Source organism: Numida meleagris, chromosome 1 (genome assembly GCF_002078875.1).
Source record: "Numida meleagris isolate 19003 breed g44 Domestic line chromosome 1, NumMel1.0, whole genome shotgun sequence".
NCBI lineage: Eukaryota > Metazoa > Chordata > Aves > Galliformes > Numididae > Numida > Numida meleagris.
In genome coordinates this window covers 63,948,304-63,972,936 of record NC_034409.1, presented here as the reverse complement: position 1 = coordinate 63,972,936, position 24,633 = coordinate 63,948,304, and the positions used below count along the sequence as shown (strand labels likewise).

Sequence of the window (24,633 nt, the reverse complement as noted above, 5' to 3'; positions counted from 1 at the left end):
GCCATGGACCACGGACTTTGCTGTCATCTTTGTCTTTGAAAATTCCCCTCAAAAGCAGGACTATTAAAGGAAGCTCTGGAAAAGCCACTGCAGTTGGATAACAATAAGGTACACATAGTAAGAAACCAGATATTGCCTTATCTAAGAGATGCCAAAATTAAAAACTATTATTTTATTTATTTATGATTCTCTGATCTGAGAAAATTAATTTTAAAAAATATAAACCAGAAGCATTTCCCAGAGGTTGAAATTCCAAAGTACTGTATCAAAGAAAGGAGTAGCTTCCACTCCTTTCAGCATCTTCCCAACATGGGTTGTCCTTTGGTGCTATGAATCAAAGGAGCGGAGAAAGTCTGTGAGACAGATGAAGCAATCGAAGTACTTACCAACAAAGTTCTGGCTCCTTCACAACTCATGAAAAATAGTGCAAATAACCACAGAAGCAAGTTGGGAAAAGCCACAGAGAAGAACATTACTATATTCTATTGTCATATTCTGATAGAAATATTTTTCTTTGAGAAAAGACTGAAAAACTCTATGAATATGACCTTTTAAATTCCAGTTAAAAACATATAAGGAATGGAAGCTGTTAAATGTAAGCTTAAATGCTTGCAATCAAATAGTCAGTCCTATTCAGCTCAGCAAGGAATGTGTTTGTAGTAACAGGCAACCCAGCAGTAAGCTTGTGTATTCAGCCTGTTTCTCTGCACTTAATGAAGTAACGCCTGGAAATACTGTGTCAGCACTATTAGGAACTGATCTGTTAAAAGTTAGTGGGTGTCTTTATATTGATCTCAGTATGTTTTAAGAACCAGCTCACTGGGAAGAACACTATCCACAATCTCCTAAGACTAAACTGTTTCATATGACTAATTTTTTGTCCCACTTTAATGTCTCAACATGGAATTCACTTATGTTTGTGTCCACCTTTTGGTGTGCTTCCTTGCTCTTCACAGCATTCCTGATTCTGATGAGTAAATGGTTTTGTTTCAAAATGGCCTACTGATGTTCAAGATCATGTATTCCCAGTGTGTTTTTCCATTCAACATCTCTCTGTTTAGAAATCTAATTTCACGTTCTACTGTCACGGGTGTATGTTCCAAAATAATTTCAAATCAGATCAGCCTGATCAGGAGGCCTAGCCACCTTAAAATCAACAAAAAAATCCCAGGACCTACAACCCTAAAATCATGCTTAGTTTATTTCCACATCTATATTAAGTTGCTGTTAAGGGACTGTATTTTCTAAGTGGTGTTCTACTTGCAATCTCTTAAAAGATACTTTAATATTTCATAAGCCAATTTTGTATAATTGATAGATACGGTAAATTAAATATTTATTTCTATTTTTCACTTTTTTAGTGGAATTTAGCACCTGCTGCTAACACAATAAAAAAACAACCTGAAATATCAGAGAAATAAATAGTACCCTGTGCATCTATTGATTTTACATAATATTTCCATGTTTTAAAATTGCATTCTCTCAAACCATTACCTTCAATATCGGAGCTTCACAGATGCAAAGGTTTTTGCTACAAAGCCGTGTTATTTTTATGGCATGTTTGACTAGAACTATTCACTGTGCAACAATTTCTGAGTCTGAGGTGATACGAAACTTCAAAAGTTTTAATTCAAATTCTAACAAATTATTTAACATAGAAACAAGGTTTCATTCATGGGGAAAATTAACACAACAGGGGCGCCTTCTCACCTCTCTGCATCAGTTGTTGTAAATTGAAAGTATACCATTTAGATATTCCTTAATTAACATGCTTTGCAAAGATCTTGACTATCAGCAAAAGAAAAACACTATCCAGGCATTTAGGATAATTCATTAATAGAAGGCTGACCCCTCCCAACAGTATGCCACACTGTTAGTATCTGCCTGTTCACTGTAATCTACTATTTCACACTAGTTTCAGAGGCTGAAGTGTAAATGGCCACTTTCTCATAGGTCAAGTGGCAGAAATCTGCGCAGATCAGGATTCAAACTCTTCTGATATGCCACCACACCAAAGCATAGCAAAACAGATGTACAGGAGGCATGGCAAATCTCTTCTGTTTAGAAGAACATTTTGTGTAGAGTGCTATTATAACAATGGAAGGGAGGTGACCTCTCTGCAGCTATGGACAGTGCCAGTCACTTCTGCAGTGCACGATGCCATCATTTTAGAGTACTGTGGCAAGCTGTGCCAGCTCCCGTCTTTGCCGTCATTGCCAGGGTTGGCTGTGCCGAGAGTTCACAGTCATACACTCGCTCCAGAACATTCCCAGGATTTCTCTTGCTCAATTTCCCCGTTTCAGCTGTGACCAAGGGCATTCCAACTTCATGTGCATACAGAGAAAATTTATTCCTTCTAATGGCAGGAATGTACTTCTGCTTGTATCTTAATTTACTAGACCTCACTAAAGCCCCATGAAATGTGCAATGTCAATTTTATGCACAGAAAAACAGAGAAGTTAACTGAGTTGTCAAAGGTGAAGGCAAGCCAGGATTCATTCTGCTATTTCAAGCAATCCTACCTGTCTTCTGGTTTCTTGACTAGAAATACTACAGTCTCTATTTGTATATGGGGAAGGAGTGGAGAGAAAGTCAAGTAGTATAATGGATGATGCAAAATCAAACAAACAGGTAATGAGCTGATGGATGTCATCTGTTTTTACACTGGTATTTCTTCTTTGACTTTAGTACAGGCTTTATATTCCTGTTTCTGATTACAGAAAAACACCATTAATAGAATAGACCTTTCACAAAATTAGAAAACTGAGTCACCAGGCATCCTGGTAAGGCAAATATGAACAATCTCAGATAACTATCTCCCTCAAGCTATCGCTGCAAACACATTCAGGCTTCACTGTATATACTAAAACTCTGCTGTCCCCTCAAAGATTCTATGTACTTTTTTCAACATTTTTGTTTCTCTTGCATATTACTTACCCATACAGGGTTCTGATGCTCTTTAGACTTTACAGGTAAGACTTTTCATTAGAGCCTACACCAGCGTTTCTTATCATTCCTTTACTTCTGATTCCCTATACATACATAATTGAGTTCCAGGTAGATTTTTAAGTCTCATTTTGCATTCTTTCCAGGTCTGCTTTATTCAAGCCCAATTCTGGTTTTGTGTTACTACCATTTGCATGGACACTCATCAGTAATCCAAACCTGAGGGCATTGTGATTACACCGTTAGAACTTTTCAACTCCAAGCTTATCTATTGCACCTACATTATTTCTAGCGATTAGCTGCAATATCACTGCTAAGCTTGTAGGCAATTACATCGTTTAACAGAGCATCCTTGTACTGCCATACTGAACATGCAGTTATCTGCATTTTTATACTACTAGCCTTTTTATTTTTCTTTCTTCTTTTTTTCCCCACTCTGGATCAGAATAAATGATGTCACTTGCTCCTGTACAGTCTTCTTTTATACAAAGTATATTTAAAGACTTTCCATGTTGCCAAGAACACGTGTTGATCTAACTCCTAATCCCAAACCTTTTTTATTCCATAATATCATTTGAACTTTTGAGTCAAACTGTGTCACTTGCTGTCACCTGCTCTCTATCTTGGTTTTCCATAGCACATTTTATGTTCATTCCTTGCACTGAACTTTCAGTGAAGTTAACCAGAGCCATGAACATGCTGACCATGTAGAATGCAAGATATGCGTTGCAGCAAGCACAGTGAAATTATCAACAATTAATAATTCAATATTGCTAAATACTGTCCTGATGAGCATCTTACAGTGGCCGCACTGCACCACTTCTACATTCCGAGACAGTACCCAAGGCTATGTTCCTAAACATACATGTAACAATGCATCTTCCCAATGCAAAATGCTAAAGTAGTTCCAACTCTGAAAGATCAAATTGATCTAAAAATTCTGAAGGAATGGGCAGGTCTTTGCACAAATGAGGTATTTTCTGCTAATATTCAGAAAGAAGAGGGCTGACAAAAACATAATATAATGCACTCTTGGTAAACTAAAGGAATTCAGAAATTTAGCCCACACTAAGCCTAGCCTGTACTGCCAGAAGATCACAGTCAAAGAAAACTGAGATTATTCTCTACCATTTGGTAATACAAGTAGGAGAACTCTGTCTGCACTATGCTTTGGTTCTCTAAAGAAAGCAGGCAGTGCAAGAACACAGTGCATTTCAATATCCTTCCAGTGAGCTCAGCTCAGCCAAGACAGCACAGCAAGTAATCCACATTGCAGTTTGGACGCTCTCAGTCCTGCTTCACTGGAGGGTGAGAGGAAACCGCCACCAGATTGTGACTGAGACAGACCTACTCGCCAGTCAGACAGTAAGTCCTCTTCCCATACATTCAAAAGAGTGAGGACTGACTATTTTGCCCCCAGGCTTACACTGGTAAGCCTAACATTGCCAGAGCTTAACATCATCAGTCACCCTGGAAAGCATTCAAGGATTATTTGCTTCTGTAGAAAGGAACTGACAGTTTTGATCTGGTATGCTCTAGGAACATGACAGACACACGTGAATCCTAATTTCTGACTGTCTCTTTACATGGCAAAGCGAACCTTTGAGAGATACACAGTAAACTCAGTACAGTTGGTTGTGTTTTAGATCTGTAAAAAGTGACAAAATGAAATCATGTTTCATTTCTGTTACCAAGCCTCCGCCCCTGATTTGCCTTTCATTTGCTTTGGGCACTAAGAACTGTCCTATTAGTATCAAGTTACAGTTGAATGTAGACACATAATTAAATCACATTTTTCTTTAAATGTAATGCAGCTGAAATACTACTGAACGGGACCTTCAAACTCTGGTGTGAGCATGGGATTTGAAGCCTCACAACTGATCTCAGCTTGACTTTTGACTTGTCTGTTACGATCTTCATCTCATACTTCACAGGGCTATTGTGAGATTTCTTCTGCTAATGCTTGTACGTACTTTGAAAATGTAAAGTGCTAAGTGCCAAGTATTATTACTTATTCATCAGTCTTATTTCCTACATTAGTATTATCTGCACAAAGCATGTCTAGCTTCTCAATCAAATTTTGCTAGTTTGGTCTTCTCTCTTTATTTTTCATTACACATTTGCTTGGCAGAACTTTTGCACTGGACCACGGCAGCCCACAACCAACAGTAGGAAATGCATTACTAACACTCAAATGTTTAAAGCCATATCATCTATGCTGGCTCCAAACAAATCTTTGTAAGACAGTGCCCAAAACAGCAAGAGTACTTCAGAATTTGTCTCCCCATTATTCATGCTAAAATTGGATCTGCAGCAACATTAATTACAATATAGGAATCTCACTTAGAGTTGTGTAGCTAGGCACTATTCTTTGATGTTCCAAACTACATTTCTTTTCTTGGACCCTCTGCACTTATTCATTGAACTTTCATTTCTTTTCTTAATTCAGGACTAGCTTTTTGCATGGTGCGATATTCTGATCTTCAGGATTTTTGAGGAAACCTTTTTAAGCAATACTTTTGTGTCTTGAGTTTTCTTAGGGGAACTCTTGTGTCTCTGCCTTCCGAGACAAAGACTGAATATGATAGCTCTCAGCCATTTTCTCCCTAGAGCTAAGACAAGGCCAGCCTATTTGTGGCTTTAGGTTTTGCTGCAAAAATGATAGCTGTATTATTTCTGCTCATATTGGAATTAACAGTATCAAAGCATCTCAAAATTTCTGTTTGCAGATTCCACGTCATTTAATTTTCTTCTTCTGGCCTATTGGCATGAGAGACTTTATTGCCTCAGCTATCTTTTGATATTTTTTGCATGCTTCTTTATGCTAGAAAACCTAGAAGTTAGGGTTTTTTTAGCACTAACTCATTCCCTTTCTAAATTCAATTTTTATGAGTCAGTATCTCAACTTATTTGACTAACTACTTCATGACCTACAAAAAATGTTTGAAATCTATATATTTAGTAAAGCTACCAGTGAGCATACATCTCTTCTTCCTGATCCTTACACAGGTTCTTGTTTGGTTATTTATAATGAAAACAATTATCTTTCATATGCCACTGCTGCATTTCCCTCAAATTCCCAAAGAGTGAGGTAAACGGAACATACTGTGGAGACCAGTTTTCACAGTTAAAATGACACAGAAGTTTTCACTTTTAAAGCAATGCGCATTTACTTAGTTACTTCCTCCACCTCTCCTTCCTTAATTAAGACAAATTCTTATATAAAATAATAAAGTTTTTGTAAATAGGTAGTATTGTTAAAATGTGATTTTCCAAAATAAAGACTTTATGTAATCAAGTCATCTGCATCTTCACTGAACCTCTCCTTTCCCACTGCATGCTTATCATCTTCCCCTTCCTTATCTGGCTTCCTTGGCACTTTGTAATATAGTTTGTGTCAAAAAAAGTAACAATAAAAAACCTGTCACCCTGTCATAACAAAACAGCGAACAAGATCTGTTTGTGATTTGTCTGCTTTTAAAGACAACATGATGAAGAAACACAGTGCAGTTCTCACTAGTACCGAGGAGCCAAGCACTTCTATTCGTGTTCCTCAGAACTGTTTCTTGTAAGAAGTTACAAAGATGTACATTTGTGTGTCTCCCATAGAAATGGACCTGACCCACCCACATCAGATGCTGAAAATCACGAATTAGTTTGCTCTGCTCAGCGTTTGTAAACTTTCTGGTAGAATCAAATATGCAGACAGTTGCCCGTGGGAAGATCATGCATTCAAATCCACCATAAAGATTTTCAGAAGCCCAAAAAATGGCAGTGGGCAGTACAAAAAATGAACGAAAATTCCAATTTGTCTCTGAGACGTTGTCTCAGCTTTCTGAAAACAATGCTCTTCTTTGGTAGTGACACAGATCCACTGCTGTGCACTCCCTTACCTTCTCCATTATCTCCTCTTTAGCACTGCAAGAATTATTCTTGCTAGCTGACTCACTGTCCTTAGAGGGCTGTCAGCCTCTTTCAGAACAGCACTCAGAAATAGATACTTAAATATTCCAGAATAATTTTTAGCACGTCAGTCAAATATGTAAAAGGGTTGCTTAAAAGACTTTAAGAGAACTAGTTGCCTATCTCCGTTCTGATGTCTTTTTCTCAATGCAGTGTGCTAGAGAAGGAAGAACAAGCAGACATGTTACTTAGGAGAGATATGGTTTCCCACACAGAATGAGCCAAAAAGATTGCAAATTATTGTATTTGCTTCAAATAGAGGCAAATTATTATCAAATTTGCTGTGAAGACAGCCTTTTTCCCATAGTTCCCCAAAAAGAACGTTGTACAAAGCACCTTTTCTACAGCTGTCCCTGGCCTCCAATGCACTGCTGGGAGCTGCATGTCATGCCGGGCTCAGCCTCTTTCACGGGCAAAAACTGTGCTCCAGAGCTTGCCCACAGACATGGTTGATGCAATCACTTCTGAATATAGAAGTGCACAGGCACACCACTCCAGCCTGAACATGGTTCTTAGTATTATTTTAAAATTCCAGCCAATGTGGAGGTGCACACTTCTCAGACTACTTGATGTTTTGGCATGCCTTTTCAAGTCAGTCATCTGTGCAGCTGACCTCATGCCCAGCAGCTGAACCTCTACTTGCGAGCTGAATCAGACTGAATGGAACTTGTTCCTCCCAGCACACATCAATCACTCCTCGTGCACACACCAGCAGAAGAATGACTGTACAGAAATTCTGGAAACGTACTTGGCAGAGGAGACATCTGTGTTGCATTCCCTGCTCAGATAATTGCTTTGTGAAAAGCACAGCAATTTTATAAGGAGAGACCGAGATCCTTAATGGCAAACACAAAGTAAAATTCACCTTTGTGTGGGAGAACCACCTCAGTCAGAAAGCCCAGGTGCCATATGTCTCAGGCGAGCTTTTTAATCATGTGGCTATTGCTAAATCTGCACTGTGACACTCTTGTCCCCAGCCTTCTGAGCCTCACAAATGAGATGATAGATGGGAAATACAAGGGCTGCTCTGAAAGTAATGTCTTCTATTTTATTCCGTTGGCCTACGACATCAGAGGTGGATGTTGGTGGTATGGCAGTAGAGGTTGAAACTTCCTGACAACATTCTGTTATATTTTGTTGCTGTCTGACAGACGGCAGCAGGAGAGCAGTCCGACAAAATGGCGTCTGATATGGAAGAATGCCTGAAGCAAAGGTGTGTCACTGAATTCCTCCATGCAGAAAGAATAGCACCCACTGACATTCATCCCTTCATCAACACTTGCTGAATGTTTACGGAGACAAAACAGTGGATGTGAGCACAGCGAGGTGGTGGGTGGCGCGTTTCAGTAGTGGCTACAGCAACAGTGGATCACCTTCATTTGTGCAGATTTTTATGGAGTATGGCATGCAGGCTCATTTATCACAGGTGAAAATGCATAGCTAATGATAGAAACTATGTTGAAAAACAGTGCTTAGAAGCTGAGAATTAGCTCTATCAAACAGTGTTATTGTGCTTTTTGTATCTGTTGCAGTTTCCCTGGAAACAAATAGGAGGCATTACTTTTGGAGCAATCTACGTACATGTATTTTAAATACACACTGCAACAGCTCAGTGCTTCAGGACCTACGTGTGCGTGTGCTCAACAACAGTAACATAGACATCTGTAAGGATATGATTATATGCTCCCTACATGATAGACTTGCATTATGCACTGCATAGTGAAAGCAGGTGAAGAACTGTATGCCACATCCTCGCTTGCACTGATACAACTGCATGCAAGGCAAGGCAGTAAACTAGATTTTTGAGGTGATGACAATTTTATAAGAAAAAACAAAACATAATCAATCTAAAAAAAACCCAAAACTAGTTATCCCTTTCTGAAGTAATTTTCAATTACCAATTTTGATAACCCAGTTTACTGAGCTCTTCTAACAGCATAGCTGAAGGAAAAGTAAATTTTGGTTCAAGGACAACAGAAAGTGGCCAGAGGCAGAAAAAACTTCTAACACCAGTTTTGCAATTAAATTCAATATACTGTGTAACTCATTTCCCCACATAAAATTAATCATTAGCATCAGGTTTATCAGAGGTGCTGCTTTTTTGCATTTATTTCAAATAAAAGCTCCTAGGATCTGACATATCCACAAGATATGCTACATTTTCTTTTCTTTCTTTCATTTAAATCAGAGCACCAGTTGTAAAAACATATGGTCACTAAAGCGAGAGCTCAAACCTAGTGCCAAGTTACTTTCTCCCCAAAATATTACAAATATGCAAATCAAACAAATATCTGGAATTTGAGGTTCTCAGCTACTCTGACAAGTCAGAGTTTGAAAATCTGGCCTTCAATACATGTATATACATTCTTATTTTTACACCTACTCACAAAGAAAAAGCAAGAGACTGAAATAAGGGAATTACTGCACATACTCATATAGATAGGTATCTTATAAAATGAATAACCATGCAAGGAAAATCATTAACAATAGGGCCATCTGCTGTATTTCAAAAAAACTACACCAGCAAAAAATCTGAAAACATTCAAATGCTTTACAATCTGAACTTCTTAAAAAAAAATATATATATATATAAGAATTATAGTAGTATAAATGACAGGAAATGCATTTCTTATACCTCTTTTAATTCAAAACAATATTTACTAGCATAATACTGGTACTCTGTACTTAATGATACTAATTGACTTTGTAGCTGAGCATGTAAAAAGCATAAAAAGCCTCCTGTTCCATCGAAGGTAGATAAGAATAGCATTGTGTAAAGAGACAAGGAGGTCAGCAAATTGAATATTTATTTAAATATCGACAAGACACTCAAATGACCTTTTCTTCCTCTAAAATAAGAAATTCCAGGTCTGCAAAGCATACAGTAGAAAAAAAATCAACACAAAAATGACCAAAAATTTAGTTAGAAGATGGACTAACAGTGGTTTTTAGCGTATCTTTACATTTCTCTCTGCCAATACACTTGAAGTGCCCTCTTTCAAGTATGGTGGAAAAGCAAATGTTTAGAACGGAGTCCAAAGAACAATTTGCATCTTAAAGACTGTATTAAACCACAGCCCTGAAGTCTTCTTTAAAGTAGGGAAAACTGAACATCAATTAACTGTCAGTATTAAGTGTCCTGCTTTTGAGCGTGCCAATTAAAAGCAGTTGTAACCTAGAGCATTCCAGAGCCTGCTGCAGTACTGGTGTTCTTCCCCTTGATGCATCTCCGGAACAGTTGGGTTACTCAAACCACACTCTTGTAGAGGTGATCAGGAGTGATCACAAACCAAAAACAAGAGTTGTCAGCGTGAGTCTTCTCAGAGAAGTACCCACTACATTTACAAGAGGCTCATAAGCCACCTGCCCACACTACATCTGTATACACACTGACACCACGTGGGTAATGTGCATCCGCATCAAATACATGTGCCCTTATTAAGAATACCAAGAATCAGACATTTGAAAACAAACACTATTTTTCCTACAAATCTTGTTGTTTAGCAGTTCTAAGTGTTATTTAACATTTCATACCTTTTTGTAGATTATATAAAACAAATGACACTTCATTACTACACCTGCAACTTCAGTAATTGCTGCAGGACAATTTTTGCCTACTATAGGCAAAACTAAACTTTCACAATGAGAATTTTTTACACTTCATGAATAATATAGCAAAGACATTCTTAGCTTAAAAAGAAGAAGACTTATATTTACCTGCCATCATAGCTATCATACTGGCTTTGTAGACATTAGCAAGGGACCCTAGTTCACCTGTTGCTAGGATTGTTTTCATGTGAGCTTCTCCACAGGCCTCACGGCACTGACGGATCTCCTCATACAGACCTGTGGATAAAAGCATTTGAAAATGATCAAAGTTGGCTGAGCGACATTTTCAAGTATGGCTGTAATTTCCACTTCTGGATTAATTTCCAATCTTATAATTAGTCAAAGCACTCAAGAACTTAAGTTTTCTAAGTTCAATAAATTACATGACTGGAGGTAATTAGCAATACCACACAATTTCAGACTGAACTTAATAGCTATTAATGTCGCTTCTCTCAAAACTACTAATGTGCACAGTATGCCAAACACTCATGAATACATCAGGAGCAAAAAAAATACTATGACGTACAAAATTGATTTTAAAAACAGCTTTTCCAGAAATAAATTTGGTAATAAATTGAATCAGTACTCAGGCATGGTTATGTTTTCCTTTGTACATCATGTCACCGCACTCCCTGTTCCCTACAGCCATCTTTGGAGGGCTCAGCCTATGAGACAGCAAAGGTGTGACCAAGCTGTCTAATTACAGATCTTGGTGCCACCTGTGGTTCCTTGACATCTTCCCCTTGGCCTCCAACTGCTACTCCTGGAGGCACGTCATCTCTATTAGGTCCCATCCTACCTTCTCATTCCATGGGGCAGTCTCAGGAAGGCCTACTGGGAGCTAGATGCCTGTGTTTAGGTATCTAAATCCCATCTTAACCTTTGTGAAAACACAAGTTTCCTCAACATACGCAGCCTCATCAACAAAGGCTACTAACACACCTGGTGAGGAGAGCCTGAGGTCCAAGGTAGCACCTTCATGGCTCAACAACTCTGCATGGATCTGCATCTGCGAACCCCCTCAGGGAGTTACTGAGGACTCAGGTCTACTGAGTTTCTTAAAAAAGGCAGAACTTGCAGACCTGGTCAGGCAATGGGAGCACAAGGAAAACTTCCCACCCCTTTTTGGCAAAATTCAGCAGTGCCCCCACAAAATTTTAAACTCGGGGAGACTAAAAGGGTGAGAAGTTATGGAAACATAACTGCTACAATTTGGCCACTTGGGGATGATTATGGCTCATCTAATACTAGTGGCAGGGAGAAAAGCAGCTCTTACAGTGTGCTGTCAACGTTTCTGGAATCTGAATTAAAATAAAATAAAATAAAAAAGGCAAAATAAGCAAACAGTATCTTTTATAAGAGTCCTTTTCAGAAACTGTACTCAATGTTCAAGCACGTAAAATCAAAAAGTTCATTTACAGAAGGCAAAAATACAGCTTTAATCAATTTTTTAAACATCCAGGATTATTCTTTTTCAGCATACTGTCTTTCTTTTCCCCTCAGTCCTCAAGCAAGTCCCAAAGAGGACTCGCCAGCTGGACAGCCCCTTCACCTGCCATGTTGCCAGGTCCTATTGATGCCATGGGTATACCCAGCTGCTGGGGCTGGGATCACTGCGGTGGTCCTCTGAGACACACTACTCACATTAGTAGACAACTGGCTAACGCACTTAGCAAGTCCCTTTATAGACACCAGGCTTCACCTTGTTTCATACTGTGTACCAAAGGTGTGAATTAATCAGTAATAGCATGCGGTCTAACATGTTTTATTGATCAATTGATGATACTCCAAAACCTTCTACATCAAATCAAGACTCAAAAAAGGAAATACAAAGCACCTGTGCTATTTTCTTGTGCATTTGATAATGCTACTCGTGTTAGATCCAAACGCAGTTTCTTTTTGTGGAGTGACTCTTTCCCGAAGCCTTTGGAAAGCCAGAAAAAGCAGCTTTCATGTTCTAGTTTCGGTAACAACAAGAAAAGACTCAAGTTTTCTCTACCTTTAAGATACACTGCCAAAAATGTCAAAACAAAATCAACAAAATGTACATTTAGGTTGGATTCCATGAAAAGAAATGTTATCTCCATAGCTGTTTTTCACCGAAGTTAGTACTGCAGCTACAGCACTCTCCCTATTGTTGGAAGGTACATTTATATGCAATTAGTGCCAAGATCATTTGAACAGTCTCTCTGTCTGACAGCATGCATCAACCCACAGACAGGAACAACTGAAGATCTTCAATCATCTGCGTCTGTCAGGTTACTTGAGGTGGTGGAACAGTAGGCATGTGTTAATGGGGCAGGTGTGCAGGTAATAAATACTGTTCTCTTATTCACACTCTATTCGCAGATCAATTATTGCATTGAGTATCTGGCATTCATAGGATATTCTCAGCCCTACAGTAAAAGTACAAATAGAAATGCAACTACTCCTGGGAAACAGAAAATTAACCAGAGCACCCCAGAGTGAACACCTTAGTCCCAGGTCAAGCAGGCATTGCTTTGTTTCAGAAAAAGTGCAAAAACTCCTACTCCTTTCAAAAATAAAGTGAGTATTCAATCAGATTTAAATGAAAAGACAAATTACTTGATCAACTCAAAACTTCCTCTCAAAAGAGTGAAGAGTGACTGGAGTTAATCACACTTGACTTCGCACTCAGTTTTTCAAGAAGTCCAGGGCCACTTTTAGGACAGGTTGGGCTGCCAAACTGCAATCTTGTAGCTACCTGGCTCCCTCAAGCTCATTAGTGACAGGAGCAGAGCTGGACACTGTGGCTCTTGGTGTACTTCTGACCTCTGCAGAACACCAGCAGTAGCTGGCAGAGCAGATGGAGCCGCTCTGGTTAGCAGAAGTGGCAGAAAGTTTTTAGGAATACCTCCAACACAGAAAGCTCCAGAGGCATATACTCAGCTATCAGCAGAGACCACCACGAAAAGCCTGCAAGAGATTTTTTTTCTGTTAAAAACAGTGGAAAAAAAATAATAAGGAGCTCTCAAAGCATGGCCAATATTGTGTAGTGTCTCAGCGATGGAACTAACACTACCCCTATTAAATCAGGAAAAAACAAACACAAAGAAAACAAACAAATAAAACCAAAATCAAAGTAAGCCACACTATATAGATTATATTTAGGGACAGATGCACATTGCTGCAGTCTGTGGAACCTCCATTGATTAAGCAGTTAAAATGAGTGTGATGCAAGAATTATTCTACTTTGCTCCCATTTATTTAACATACCTTACTGCTTTTATGAACTTCAAATCTGCTTTTATCATATGCACTTATAAGTCAGTAATACTTCATAGTAATACTTTCAATTCCACTGTTATAAAATATAAGTGATGGATGGCGGCATGTTTTTTTTTTGTTTTTAGTTTTACTGAATTTCCAAATATTCAGTACAAACATTCCATTGAAATTTAGCAGTTATTAAATACACCAAAGAAAATGTGCTTCTCCCTTCACGTCTCTCAAGCAAGCATCCCTATCAATTAATGCTAGCTAAGATCTGCTCTAGACTGTCTATATGGTCTTTCGTTTTGGTCTAATACATTTGTCCTAAAATCAAATAATAAAGGGAATAATACATATCTATCTCCTACACAGGGTATGAAAATATTAAAGGAAGAATAAAAACATTAATTTTTATGAAACAGCCCTTCTCCAAAAATGTGGTGATAAAAAACACTTTTTTTTCTTTAAATTCAGCTTATTTGCTGCTTTCAACTAGTCATTCACGTTGACTGATGTTAAGGGTAGAAACTGAGATGAGGAGAGACGATGTTTCAATTTCTGTTAGACCAAAAGATCAAGGTAATCATGTTAGGAAATTGGAAAATGAGCTGGAATGCCTTCTGTCTTGCACATTAATGGCAGGTTTGTTAACAAAATGACAAGCGCAAGGCTATCAGCACAACATGACTCTATCAGTTCTGCTCTCAGCCACATATGTGCAACTCCAGGCTCCAGTGATTCACATGAAACTGAAAACAGACTTTGGCTTCAGGAGTCTGAGCTGCTGCTGACAGTGTAAGAAAGAAATTATGCAGCCTTTGCAGTCCCAAGTTGCCTTGCAAATCTAGAAAAAGGAAATGAAATATTTCCAAGCAACATGTAGAGTCTTGTTCAAGTCTGCAGAACAGGTAGTATATATTCTCTCTGCAGTTTACAAAGTATATAGCACAAAAGGGGGCCCCAGTTACTGAAAAAAGACCTTGCACTCATAACTAAATAGCTATTAGCAAGGATTGAAAGGCAGCTTCCATGAGGTTACAGCTATGTATTTAATGGATGCAACCATGCTCTAAGTTCTTAGACTATACTACTTTTATTCCTTTTTTGAACAGGAAATTTCAAATGACATAGAGCAAATGATTATCAACCATTATTAGTGGTTGTCAAGTATTTGGAAGCCACTGACATCGTGGTCTGTCTGGTTGTTTGCTAAAAGCTGTGGAACTAGAAGTAACATTATGGAACCTCAGATACCTTCAGAAGGTAGAGCAACACCACAGTATGTACAGAGAATATATCCAGCTTCTTTCAGTAATTTGCTGGTCAGCTTCAACACGCTTTACCTACAGGCTCCATATTATGTTCTTTTAAGAACAATCTAAATTCTGATTTTTAAGCTTAATTCACGCTTTGTCAAGTAATACAAGACAATGGTTGAGTAAACTATTGTAAAGTATTATTGCTCCAAAAGCAAATTGCTTTTAAAGGGTTTGGGTATATATATATGGATATATAAGCTCATAAACTTAAATTTCATTTAAGGTTCTTTTCCAACCTGAATTAGCTGCCCAATAAAGCTGCTTTCATGTTCAGCACTATTAAAAACTCCTTAACAATTACCTCATAAAGATCAGATCAGATCTAGAAAATATATTTTGAGTGACATAAAGAGTCTCAATAATATTTAAAAACTGCTCACAATGCAGTCTGCCCCCCGCCTTGTACCATCGTGACAGCGGCTCAGCCCTGGGCCCAGACCAGGGTATGCACTCATCACTCACAACAACCAAATACCGGGGTACTGTTAGTGCTGTTCCAGCTGAAACCAGCACAAGGGGAGGGCACAGTGCAGTGATAGCTCAAGTTATGGCAAATAATTGCGTGCATCTGGATACATTGGCTAAACATGGTCCTGTGAAGAGTGAAAAATATGCAGCCGTGCTTTCTATATTGACAAAGAAATTTGAGAATAGGTTTCAAGAGAGCTGAAAAATATCATCAATTTATATTTGGGACCCCATTTTCAGTCAACATAAATACATTACCTGCAAATTTTCAAATGAAATATACAGAGTTGTAATCAGATATTCAGCTCAAAAGTGTGATTATATCTCTCTACCAGATTTTATAGGATCTCTTTTACTAGAGAAAGATATTCCTCACTTCACAATCCTGCCTTATTCATGTCACCTCTTTTTGGCAGTGTATAAATTTGCAAGCAACTATTTTGAAGGATGAAGTACAGGAAGAGTAAAATTTCTTCAAAAATTCTCTTGTGAGCACCTTGAGACCTCACTAAGAACTGCAACCACTGCCATCAAACCAGACTGACGCGTTAGTTTCACAAAAAACAGGGTCAAATGTCCCACTAGTTTTATGGTTTTGACGCCCCCTTTTTTTTTTTTACGTTTCAATAAAAATATTAACAGTTAAAATAAGTTTCGTTACTTATATACATTAACTATATTATATATTTTACGAGGGCTGCTCCAAAAGTAATGCCTCCTACTTTATTACGTTGGCACATGGCGTCAGAAACGGATGTTGGTGGCATGGCAGTAGAGGTTCAACCTTCCCACCGATACCCCATTCCATTTTGTTCCCATGTGACAGATGGCAGTAGAGGGGTAGTCCGACAAAACAGCGTCTGACATGGAAGAGTGTGTGAAGTAAAGGCGCGTCACTGAATTCTTCCACACAGAAAAAGTTGCACCCACTGACATTCACCAATGCTTTCTGAACATGTATGGAGACAAAGTAGTGGATGTGAGCGCAGTGAGGCGGCAGGTGGTGCGTTTCAGCAATGGCAACAGCGACAGTGGGTCACTTCTGCTGTAGCAGGTTTTGATGAGCATGGCATGCAAGCTCTTGTTCATCACTGGCAAAAAATGCATAGCCAATGCTGGTGATTACGTTGAAAAACAGTGTTCTTTAGCTGAGAATTTGCTCTAACAAGCTGTGAATTTCACAGAGTTACTGTGTTTGTTGTATCTGTTGTAGTTTCCATGGAAATAAACGGAAGGCATTACTTTTGGAGAAGCCTATGTATATATGGCCCAAGAGAATTCTTCTTCACTTAATGTGGCCCAGGCAAGCCAAAAGGTTGGACACTCATGCAACAAAATATTTACTAACTGCACAAGCTTTTGAAACAAACCACAGAGCAATGCTACTCTATCACAGTGAACCTGATTATGGCACAGACCAAAAATATATGAAGCTAGAAACACATGAACAGTAAGATAAAAGTACTCTACCAGGTGCGTATTTATTTGTCAGTAGCATCTGAGATTTCAAAGAATGACAACATAACAAAATAACTAAAAAAATATACTTGTGTTTTAAGTACAAACAGAGTTTCTGTCATAACTGCTAGGCAGCTGTAAAAGCTACCCTCAGTAAAAGATATGTAAACTAACCATTACGAAGATATGGATGCCTTTTGAGCTTGTCCTGGCTGTGGATAGAAGACTACAAATGGCAAATTAAATATCAATCTTAACTTATTTATTTAGTAAACTGACAGCTTTATACTAGATCCACCATTCTTACGTCTACGTCCTCCTTCCCTGTAACTTATTATCACCAGAAACAATTTCCCATATAGAAAAAACTAACAATGTATGTCCAGTTCATCTCAACCACTGATACAAACACTCTCTCTGAATCAAGCTGTGTTTCTTCTCAATTCTCCTCATAATCCTGGGCTATATAATCTAGAGCCTGCACTTGCAACTGACTACGTGCCCTAACTTCCTGACCTCTGCTCTGTGCAACATGCATCTAACAGCACTGCACCATGAAATCTGAAGCACAATAAGAATGGTTAAGTCAAAAATTTTGTAAGATAGCGGTAGGTTTTTTCAGACACAAATTCAAGTTGCTTTTCAAGGTCTGTCTGATGGTCTTTTTTTATTTTCTCTTTAAGTCTTGGAGAAAGACCACTGGACTTAGGTCATTTTGTATCTAAGACCTGCTACGTATCTCCATTGGAGGAGCAACATGCTTTGTAACTGCAATTAACGTTTGTTACAAGCCACAAGCATGGCATAGGAAAGCACGCACACAGTCCTAATGCCGGCTAATGCATAATTTGAACCATCATTCTCAGTCACCTAGTCTCCATCTTCCATCAGTTTCTGAGGCTGCATCTGAATCACTTAGACAGAATCAAATGACTACAATATCTGCCCTCAAGAAGCCAAACATTTGTAAACCTGCATGTATTTCAGGACAAAGGGACGGAGATGATAGATGCTAAAGAGGTCAGTATGTTAGACCATGTGGAGAACAGGATATAAGTCTTAAAGAAACAGATGTACAAACTTCAGGTGTTGTTTTTTTTTTTTTTAATTCAATTCTAAATGCTAATTGAAAGAAGTCCCAAATCAGAAAACACGACCTGTTACCATGATGTCTCTATTTCCCTAACCAAAATCAGATACCAGTGTTTTTATGGGGTCTTCCAATCACACAAGCTATTACAGTACTGCATTATACAATTAAATGGAAAATTCATTCCAAGACAATGATGTGTTTACCTTCACACTGAGATTAGTTGTAGGAGCACTGTCAGCACTTAAGGCAAACCGTTCACAGTACATTAAGGAGGCAATTAGAGCAAAAACCATCTTCAGCATTATTGTTCTTACTAATTAGTTGCAGTCTACATACACAGGAACATCAAAAATAATATGAACAATCAATTTGTACCCTCAACTTTGAAAAAGGAAACAACGAAAATATACATTTTTGTCAAGAACTGAAACATGTATTTAAGAAGATATCATTTACATTAGCAGCCCCTTAGGGGGTTTAACAAAACTATTCAAAGACTGTAGGCATTCCCTTCTCTTCCATTTCACTTGCTATTTTTTTAGTCCTGATACAAAAACCTCAAAGGTATAGAAACAATGGACGCAATTTTTAAAGCATAAAGTAATTCTGAATTCCCAACCTGATAAAACTTGTAATAGCATTTTTTTTTTAAAAATTGGCCATTTGTCATACCTTAGTAAAATCATTTTGATTTAGTTCGGTGCCCCAGATTATCAGACAGCCTCTGGGGAGGGATCAAATTCTTCAAGGACTAATACTGTAGGAACTGGGGAAGAGACAGAACTAGCACATACATATACATAGGTTTAGCTTCCTTACCTTCCCATTGGCCACTCAGCACCAAGCTCCTGCTAATGACGATGTCAATCTCTCTGGCACCATACTGTACAGCCAACTTTATTTCAGCCAGTTTAGTTTCTATAGGAGTTTGTCCAGATGGAAACCCAGCAGCCACTAGCAAGGAGGGAAATGCAGGTAGGCGGGAGAAAGTTTGTTTTATAAATTGAACATAAAATTGTGTGTAACTCTAATACAACAAATAATATGAGAGCCATTGTATTTTTTTTATCTTTTTCTAAATCCCTATCACAAATCAAAAATCTAAAGGCATCTTATCCTACCCTCCATCCAGCAAGATACTAACTGCGTCTTGTGAAAAGATCTCTTTCACATGAGATAAATTTTTCCAAACTGGCCTGCAAAAGCACAATATCTATAGAATTGAACAAAGAAGGAGTGAACTCGTATGTGAAACAATACATAATTTTAAATTTCTCCCCGATTCTTTTAAGGAGATTTTTGAGTTAAGTCAAAGTAATGCATTTAATAACTAAACCACATTACAGCAAAAACTTTTTAATGAGGTCTACTTAGAATGTCCTTTATGATGTTTAAGTACAAAACCTAAAGTAATTTGGAAATGGAAATAATAATGGCTTTGTTGGAGATTCTCTGTGACATAAATGCAGGTAGTATTTATTTTTTCCCTACACAACATGAAAAAATGAAAAGAAAACCCAGAAAACACGGATCTTAGCATAAAACACCTGATCTAACTTCAAAGTGAGCCCTTGCTTTGAACATGAGGTTCGACTAAATGACATCCAGAGCTCCCTTCCAAACCGCGTAATTCTGTGATCCTACTTTTTGCTTATAGTAGATTCAGAACTCGTTTATCATGTGGTGACTGGAAAAGAAGTGGCACTATGAGATTTATGAGTACAAGTCCTGAACTTGCAGGCTGCTCAGCAAGCAATAACCCTTGCCTCTGCACAAATCTTCAACGAATTCAGCTCGTAGGACTATACTTAGAAGCCAAAAAACTGATGATGAGAAAAACAAAACACAACACAACAACAACAAAAAATCACAAACCAGAAAACCTAACACTTGTATTAGAATTATCTACTTATGGTCTACTGATTCTTTGCCCAGCACACTATCTCAATCAATTTCTTCTACTCCTTTGAGGGAAACAGCTTTGTGTATCTTAAGAACCTCTCTGCTGAGCTTCCAGCTAAACAGACTTGGCATTCCTGATAAGCTTGACATTGGAACAAAACAAATGACAACAAGAACTAAAACCAAATCCTCCCCACAGTTCCTTTCCTCCCACCTGCTACCTTTTCACTTTACTCTGAAACAAAAGCAAGTCCAAACTTCAGATTTACCTACATATTTTACACGTGCAGATAGACTGTTACACATCTATACATCTATCAAAAGATATAATTGATAATTTTAACGAAACACTTACCTGAAGCTACTGGTATATTACAACCAGCAGCCTTCAGGGCGTTAACAGCATCGGCGACTCTTGCAGGATATACACAAACCGCTGCAACAGTAATTCCTGTGAGAGAGACAACGCATTTTTTTCATATTCGGATTTGCACTTCTCTGGTGCACACCATATAACGAACACATGTATGTTGTTTGCACCTCACTCCCACTTTTGTATTCTCACAAGAACCTTAAGCACATACAACAGGGATATTTGTATAAGTAAGTGCTTCTCCATATTTTTACCTCCCCTATAGTTCTCCACCTGAGCCTGGGAACAAGCTTGCACTAGCAGGAGTTAAAGCACCTCTCAGTGTTTTTTTTTTTTTAATCAGCAGATTTCCTGTTTAATGACATACATTTAAGACATGCTTAGTCAGCAGCATATTGTGAGAAAAACTGCTGTCAAGCTCTGTCCTTACCTGTTGAGCCAGACTGAGCCCAGCAGCAACAGAGCAGTCTTTATGTTAATGCAGTTCTACTGCATTTCTAGTTAAAACGCTATTCTCTCCGTCTCAGATAATTGCTCACATATTTAGTCTTTCAACCATCAGAAAAGTCCATAAATCTAAGTTTAGTAAAAAAAAAAAAAAAAAAAAAGGCTAAGCTTTGATATTTCACATGTATGGCTAGAAACCAGAGATCTGACCTTCCCCCTTGGTTTTACATCATATAACTTCAATCAGTGGACAAAAGCCTGTGTAAAACAACTGAAATATTTTGATAGTAGAAGTATGCTGCACATGTCACTGAGTTTTTTCTTTTTGTTAGATTGTCATTAGGCCAACATGCTAGGACAGAAGCCAAATTATATTCACTGGCACATCAGTGATCACATCTAGAAAAATTCAGAAGCGCTGCTTTGATTTAAAGAAGTTTTATATTGACAGTCTCAGTTTGCTCTGAAGTTGTATCAGGTTCAGTCTCGGGTGTAAAATCTGAACTTCAGATGGAGCCTGCTTGAGTAATGTCAATGAAAATTTTACCACCAGTTGATAAGGGCTGCCTGCTTCCCCTCCAACTCTCTTGGCTTAGCTGGGAACTTTGTAAGTACACTGGGTGTATGTGTTTCACATGCAACCACATACTAGAGGAATGATTTCTTAAAGCAGACTGGATTGCAAAGCTGTCGCCTATCATAATTACTCAAACAAGCAGGTAACAGATAATGTTTTCTGAAGGAGAAATAACGTGCTTGCATGTGTGGAATGCCTATTTTCTGACATGTAAAGTGGCAGACTCTTGAGTATCACAGAATTATAGAATGGCTTAGGTTGGAAGGGTCCTTAAAGAGGACACAGAGCAGCATCAGTTAAGCATGAAATCCCCCACTTCCACAATTCAGAAAGGACATGAGCAGATTAACAGAATACTCAATTTGTTTCACCTTGGTGCACTGTTATTAAAAGACATACACTGAAGTTACACACTTAAGGCTTCCGTATCAAATCTGTACATTATGTACCGTAACTTACAGTGTTTACCTGAGTTCATGCTTTACTTTGGTTTCCAAACTGAGAATGGACTTTTCCTCTTCATATTACTGTATTAACTCAAAAGAATAGGTATTACACATTTAAAAGTTAAGGCACTTTCTTTGAATAAGACCATGTAGAACCTATTTTGTTCTTTCACAACTATTAGCTCTGCAACACTGCCTACCATAACTGTTTCCATAATAGAAGAGGTAATTCATACACCATTCTGAAAACTGAAAAAATATTGAGGAAACACAGACATCTTCTCTACAAACCTAACAGAACAAAGTTGATCACACCTTTATCATGCATATCCATGGCTTTCAGCAGATCCTCTCTGATGGGATGCTTAGCTTTAAAACACAGTCTGTGGACATTTGAAGGAGTATCATCTCCTGAAAGCGTGGTAAGGTCTATGCAGGTGACAGCTTTCAACAGCCAAGCAGCCTGCAAAGGGAGTGAAGAAAGGAATGTAATATTTCATTTCACACTTCCAAAGCCAAACTGACTTAGAAGATCCAGGAATCCAAAGCCTGGTTCTCACTCTAAGAATTAGGAAAAGTATGGTATATATAAGGAGGATACTCAAAGAATGGCTTATGACAGACAAGGATGGCAGAAATTTGTTCCTGTCTTAAGTGATACCTAACAGTACAGAAAGGATTTGGAATCAAAAGTCAGCTGTCTCAGAATCAAAGGCTCAACTTCATTTTTTGTTGGAGAAGCTAAGTATCAAACAGGACTAAGAATCAGACAAACATTTTTACTCAGAAAAAAAACACATCAGGTTTCAAATTTAACACTATAAAACAAAGATAAAAACATGATCTATGCGAACAATGTCAGTGTTCTAATATGTTCCATTCTGTATAGTGCGCCTCTGTATTTAAAGCTGGTATGCATGAGAAATTATACATATGCTTAAAAAGGAGCACAGATTTACAGTTGTAAATAAACAGATGAATGTACATGCCAGCAATTTGTACATAGGTCGCTCCAAAACTAATGCCTCCTACTTATATCTAGGGAAACTACAACAAATACAGAGAGCACAATAACACCATTTGATCGAGCACATTCTCACTATTTTTCAACATATTTTTCAACCACCATTAGCTATGGATTTTTGGCAGTGATGAACAATAGCCTGCATGCTGTGTTCGCAAATATCTGCACCAGGAGAGGTGACCCGCTGTTGCTGTTGCCACTGGTGAAATGCACCACTGACTGCCTCCCTGCACTCCCATTCACTGTTTGGCCTCCATAAACATTCAGCAAGCATCGATGAATGTCAGTGGGTGCCATTTTTTCCACATGGAGGCATTCAGTGACACACCTTTGCTTCGTACGCACTTTCGTGTCAGACGCCATTCTGTCAGACTGCCCCTCTGCTGCCGTCTGTCACACAGCAACAAAATGTAACAGAATATTGGCGGGAAGGTTCAACCTCTACTGCCATACCACCAACATCCGCCTCTGCCGTCGTGGGCCAACATAAAAAAATAGGAGGCATTACTTTCAGTGCAGCCCCTAGATAGTAACACCTTTGTATGCCTGTCCTGCTGTGAGAATAAAACACGGAAGCAGTGGAAGTTAAGAACCCATAATTTTTTAAAATTAAGAGTCTAGACTTCAGGTGTTTCTTTCATTTGTGTGAATGCGGGATTAAAAAGAAATCTGTAATTATTAAGCGAAAAACAAAACAAAATTAAAAAAAATACAGAGTAAGAGCTAAATTACAGGGCTACAGTAGTCTTCAGAGGAAAATGCTACAGAACATTAAAAGACTTATTGATCAGAGAATGGAACAAAACCACATCCAAAAATACTTCAAGGTTTGTTGTTGAACAAAAATTGAACTTGAAAGATTATTTTGAAATATTTGCTGGAGGTCTTCCAGTGAACGCTCATTTGCAGCGATGGCTTCACTAAAAACAGACATCTTTTGCTTGGCACTTGTTCAACAAGGAGAGAGACAGCAGTGAAGTCCTTTGAGTCGGTACAGCAATATCAAGGACAATCCCTTCCAGACCATTCCATTCTATGACATGGTTTATCAAAATTTGAGGCAAAACTTGTTTCTGCATGGACGTATTACTCTGCAAATCTTAAGAGGCAGGTCAGCCTATAAACCTTTCCAAATTTGCTATTGGGAGTCTCCTTTCTGAACTTGTAACAAATATTACATCAAAAGCTGCTTTGGGGATACTGAGGTGAGAAATGAACTGTTACTGGCCTTTGTTAGTCTAAGCCTGACTGCTTGCTTCTAACTGATTTCTACTTTCACCCTGTAATACTTCAGATTTGCGTTTACCATAAAGGTAGCTTTGGCCACCCCAGAACAGCTGCCTGCCACATTAGGCTCAGAATGTCAACTACTCTGAATTTTTTTTTTTTTAAGAATTAGGTACAAATAAGTGATTGTAGCTTCATTCTAGTAAGTTGCATTAATAAGATCGCTCCTTTATTGTCTCCAACCTCCTGCTCCCAGTTTATCAGGCACCGCTAAAGGAAGCCATTTGTTCAGCGTGCACATGGAAGGAACAACACTTTCGCTTGCTGAACCAGGAATCAACATGTCCTTTGGACACCAATTACAGCCCACAGCTGAGTGCTCACTGGGAGCTCTGGGCCTACTCTACAGCATTTCTCAGACCTTGTCCTTGTTCGACGCTGCCAAACTGTCTATCTGTGGCATTCCTACACCCAGCTCTGCCCGCCGTAGCTATACACACAGAGAGACACATCAAGTACCATAGCCAGTTAGGATTTCTGAGCTTTC

The 24,633-nt window shown here is 38.4% G+C and overlaps 1 protein-coding gene across 4 annotated transcripts in view; it reads right to left on the bottom strand.

Annotated features, from left to right (window-relative positions):
- DERA (deoxyribose-phosphate aldolase) overlaps positions 1-24,633 on the bottom strand; it is a 53,581-nt gene that overhangs the window by 20,915 nt on the left and 8,033 nt on the right. For 2 of the 4 annotated variants that reach the window (XM_021390763.1, XM_021390746.1), the window contains 4 exons: positions 22,127-22,298; positions 20,348-20,443; positions 18,910-19,044; positions 10,627-10,755 (listed from right to left, as the gene is read on the bottom strand). In XM_021390763.1, the coding sequence (XP_021246438.1) occupies positions 10,627-10,755; positions 18,910-19,044; positions 20,348-20,443; positions 22,127-22,298 (532 nt within the window). The remainder of the gene's footprint in view (positions 1-10,626; positions 10,756-18,909; positions 19,045-20,347; positions 20,444-22,126; positions 22,299-24,633) is intronic. The other 2 variants (XM_021390774.1, XM_021390754.1) reach the window with 1 other exon arrangement.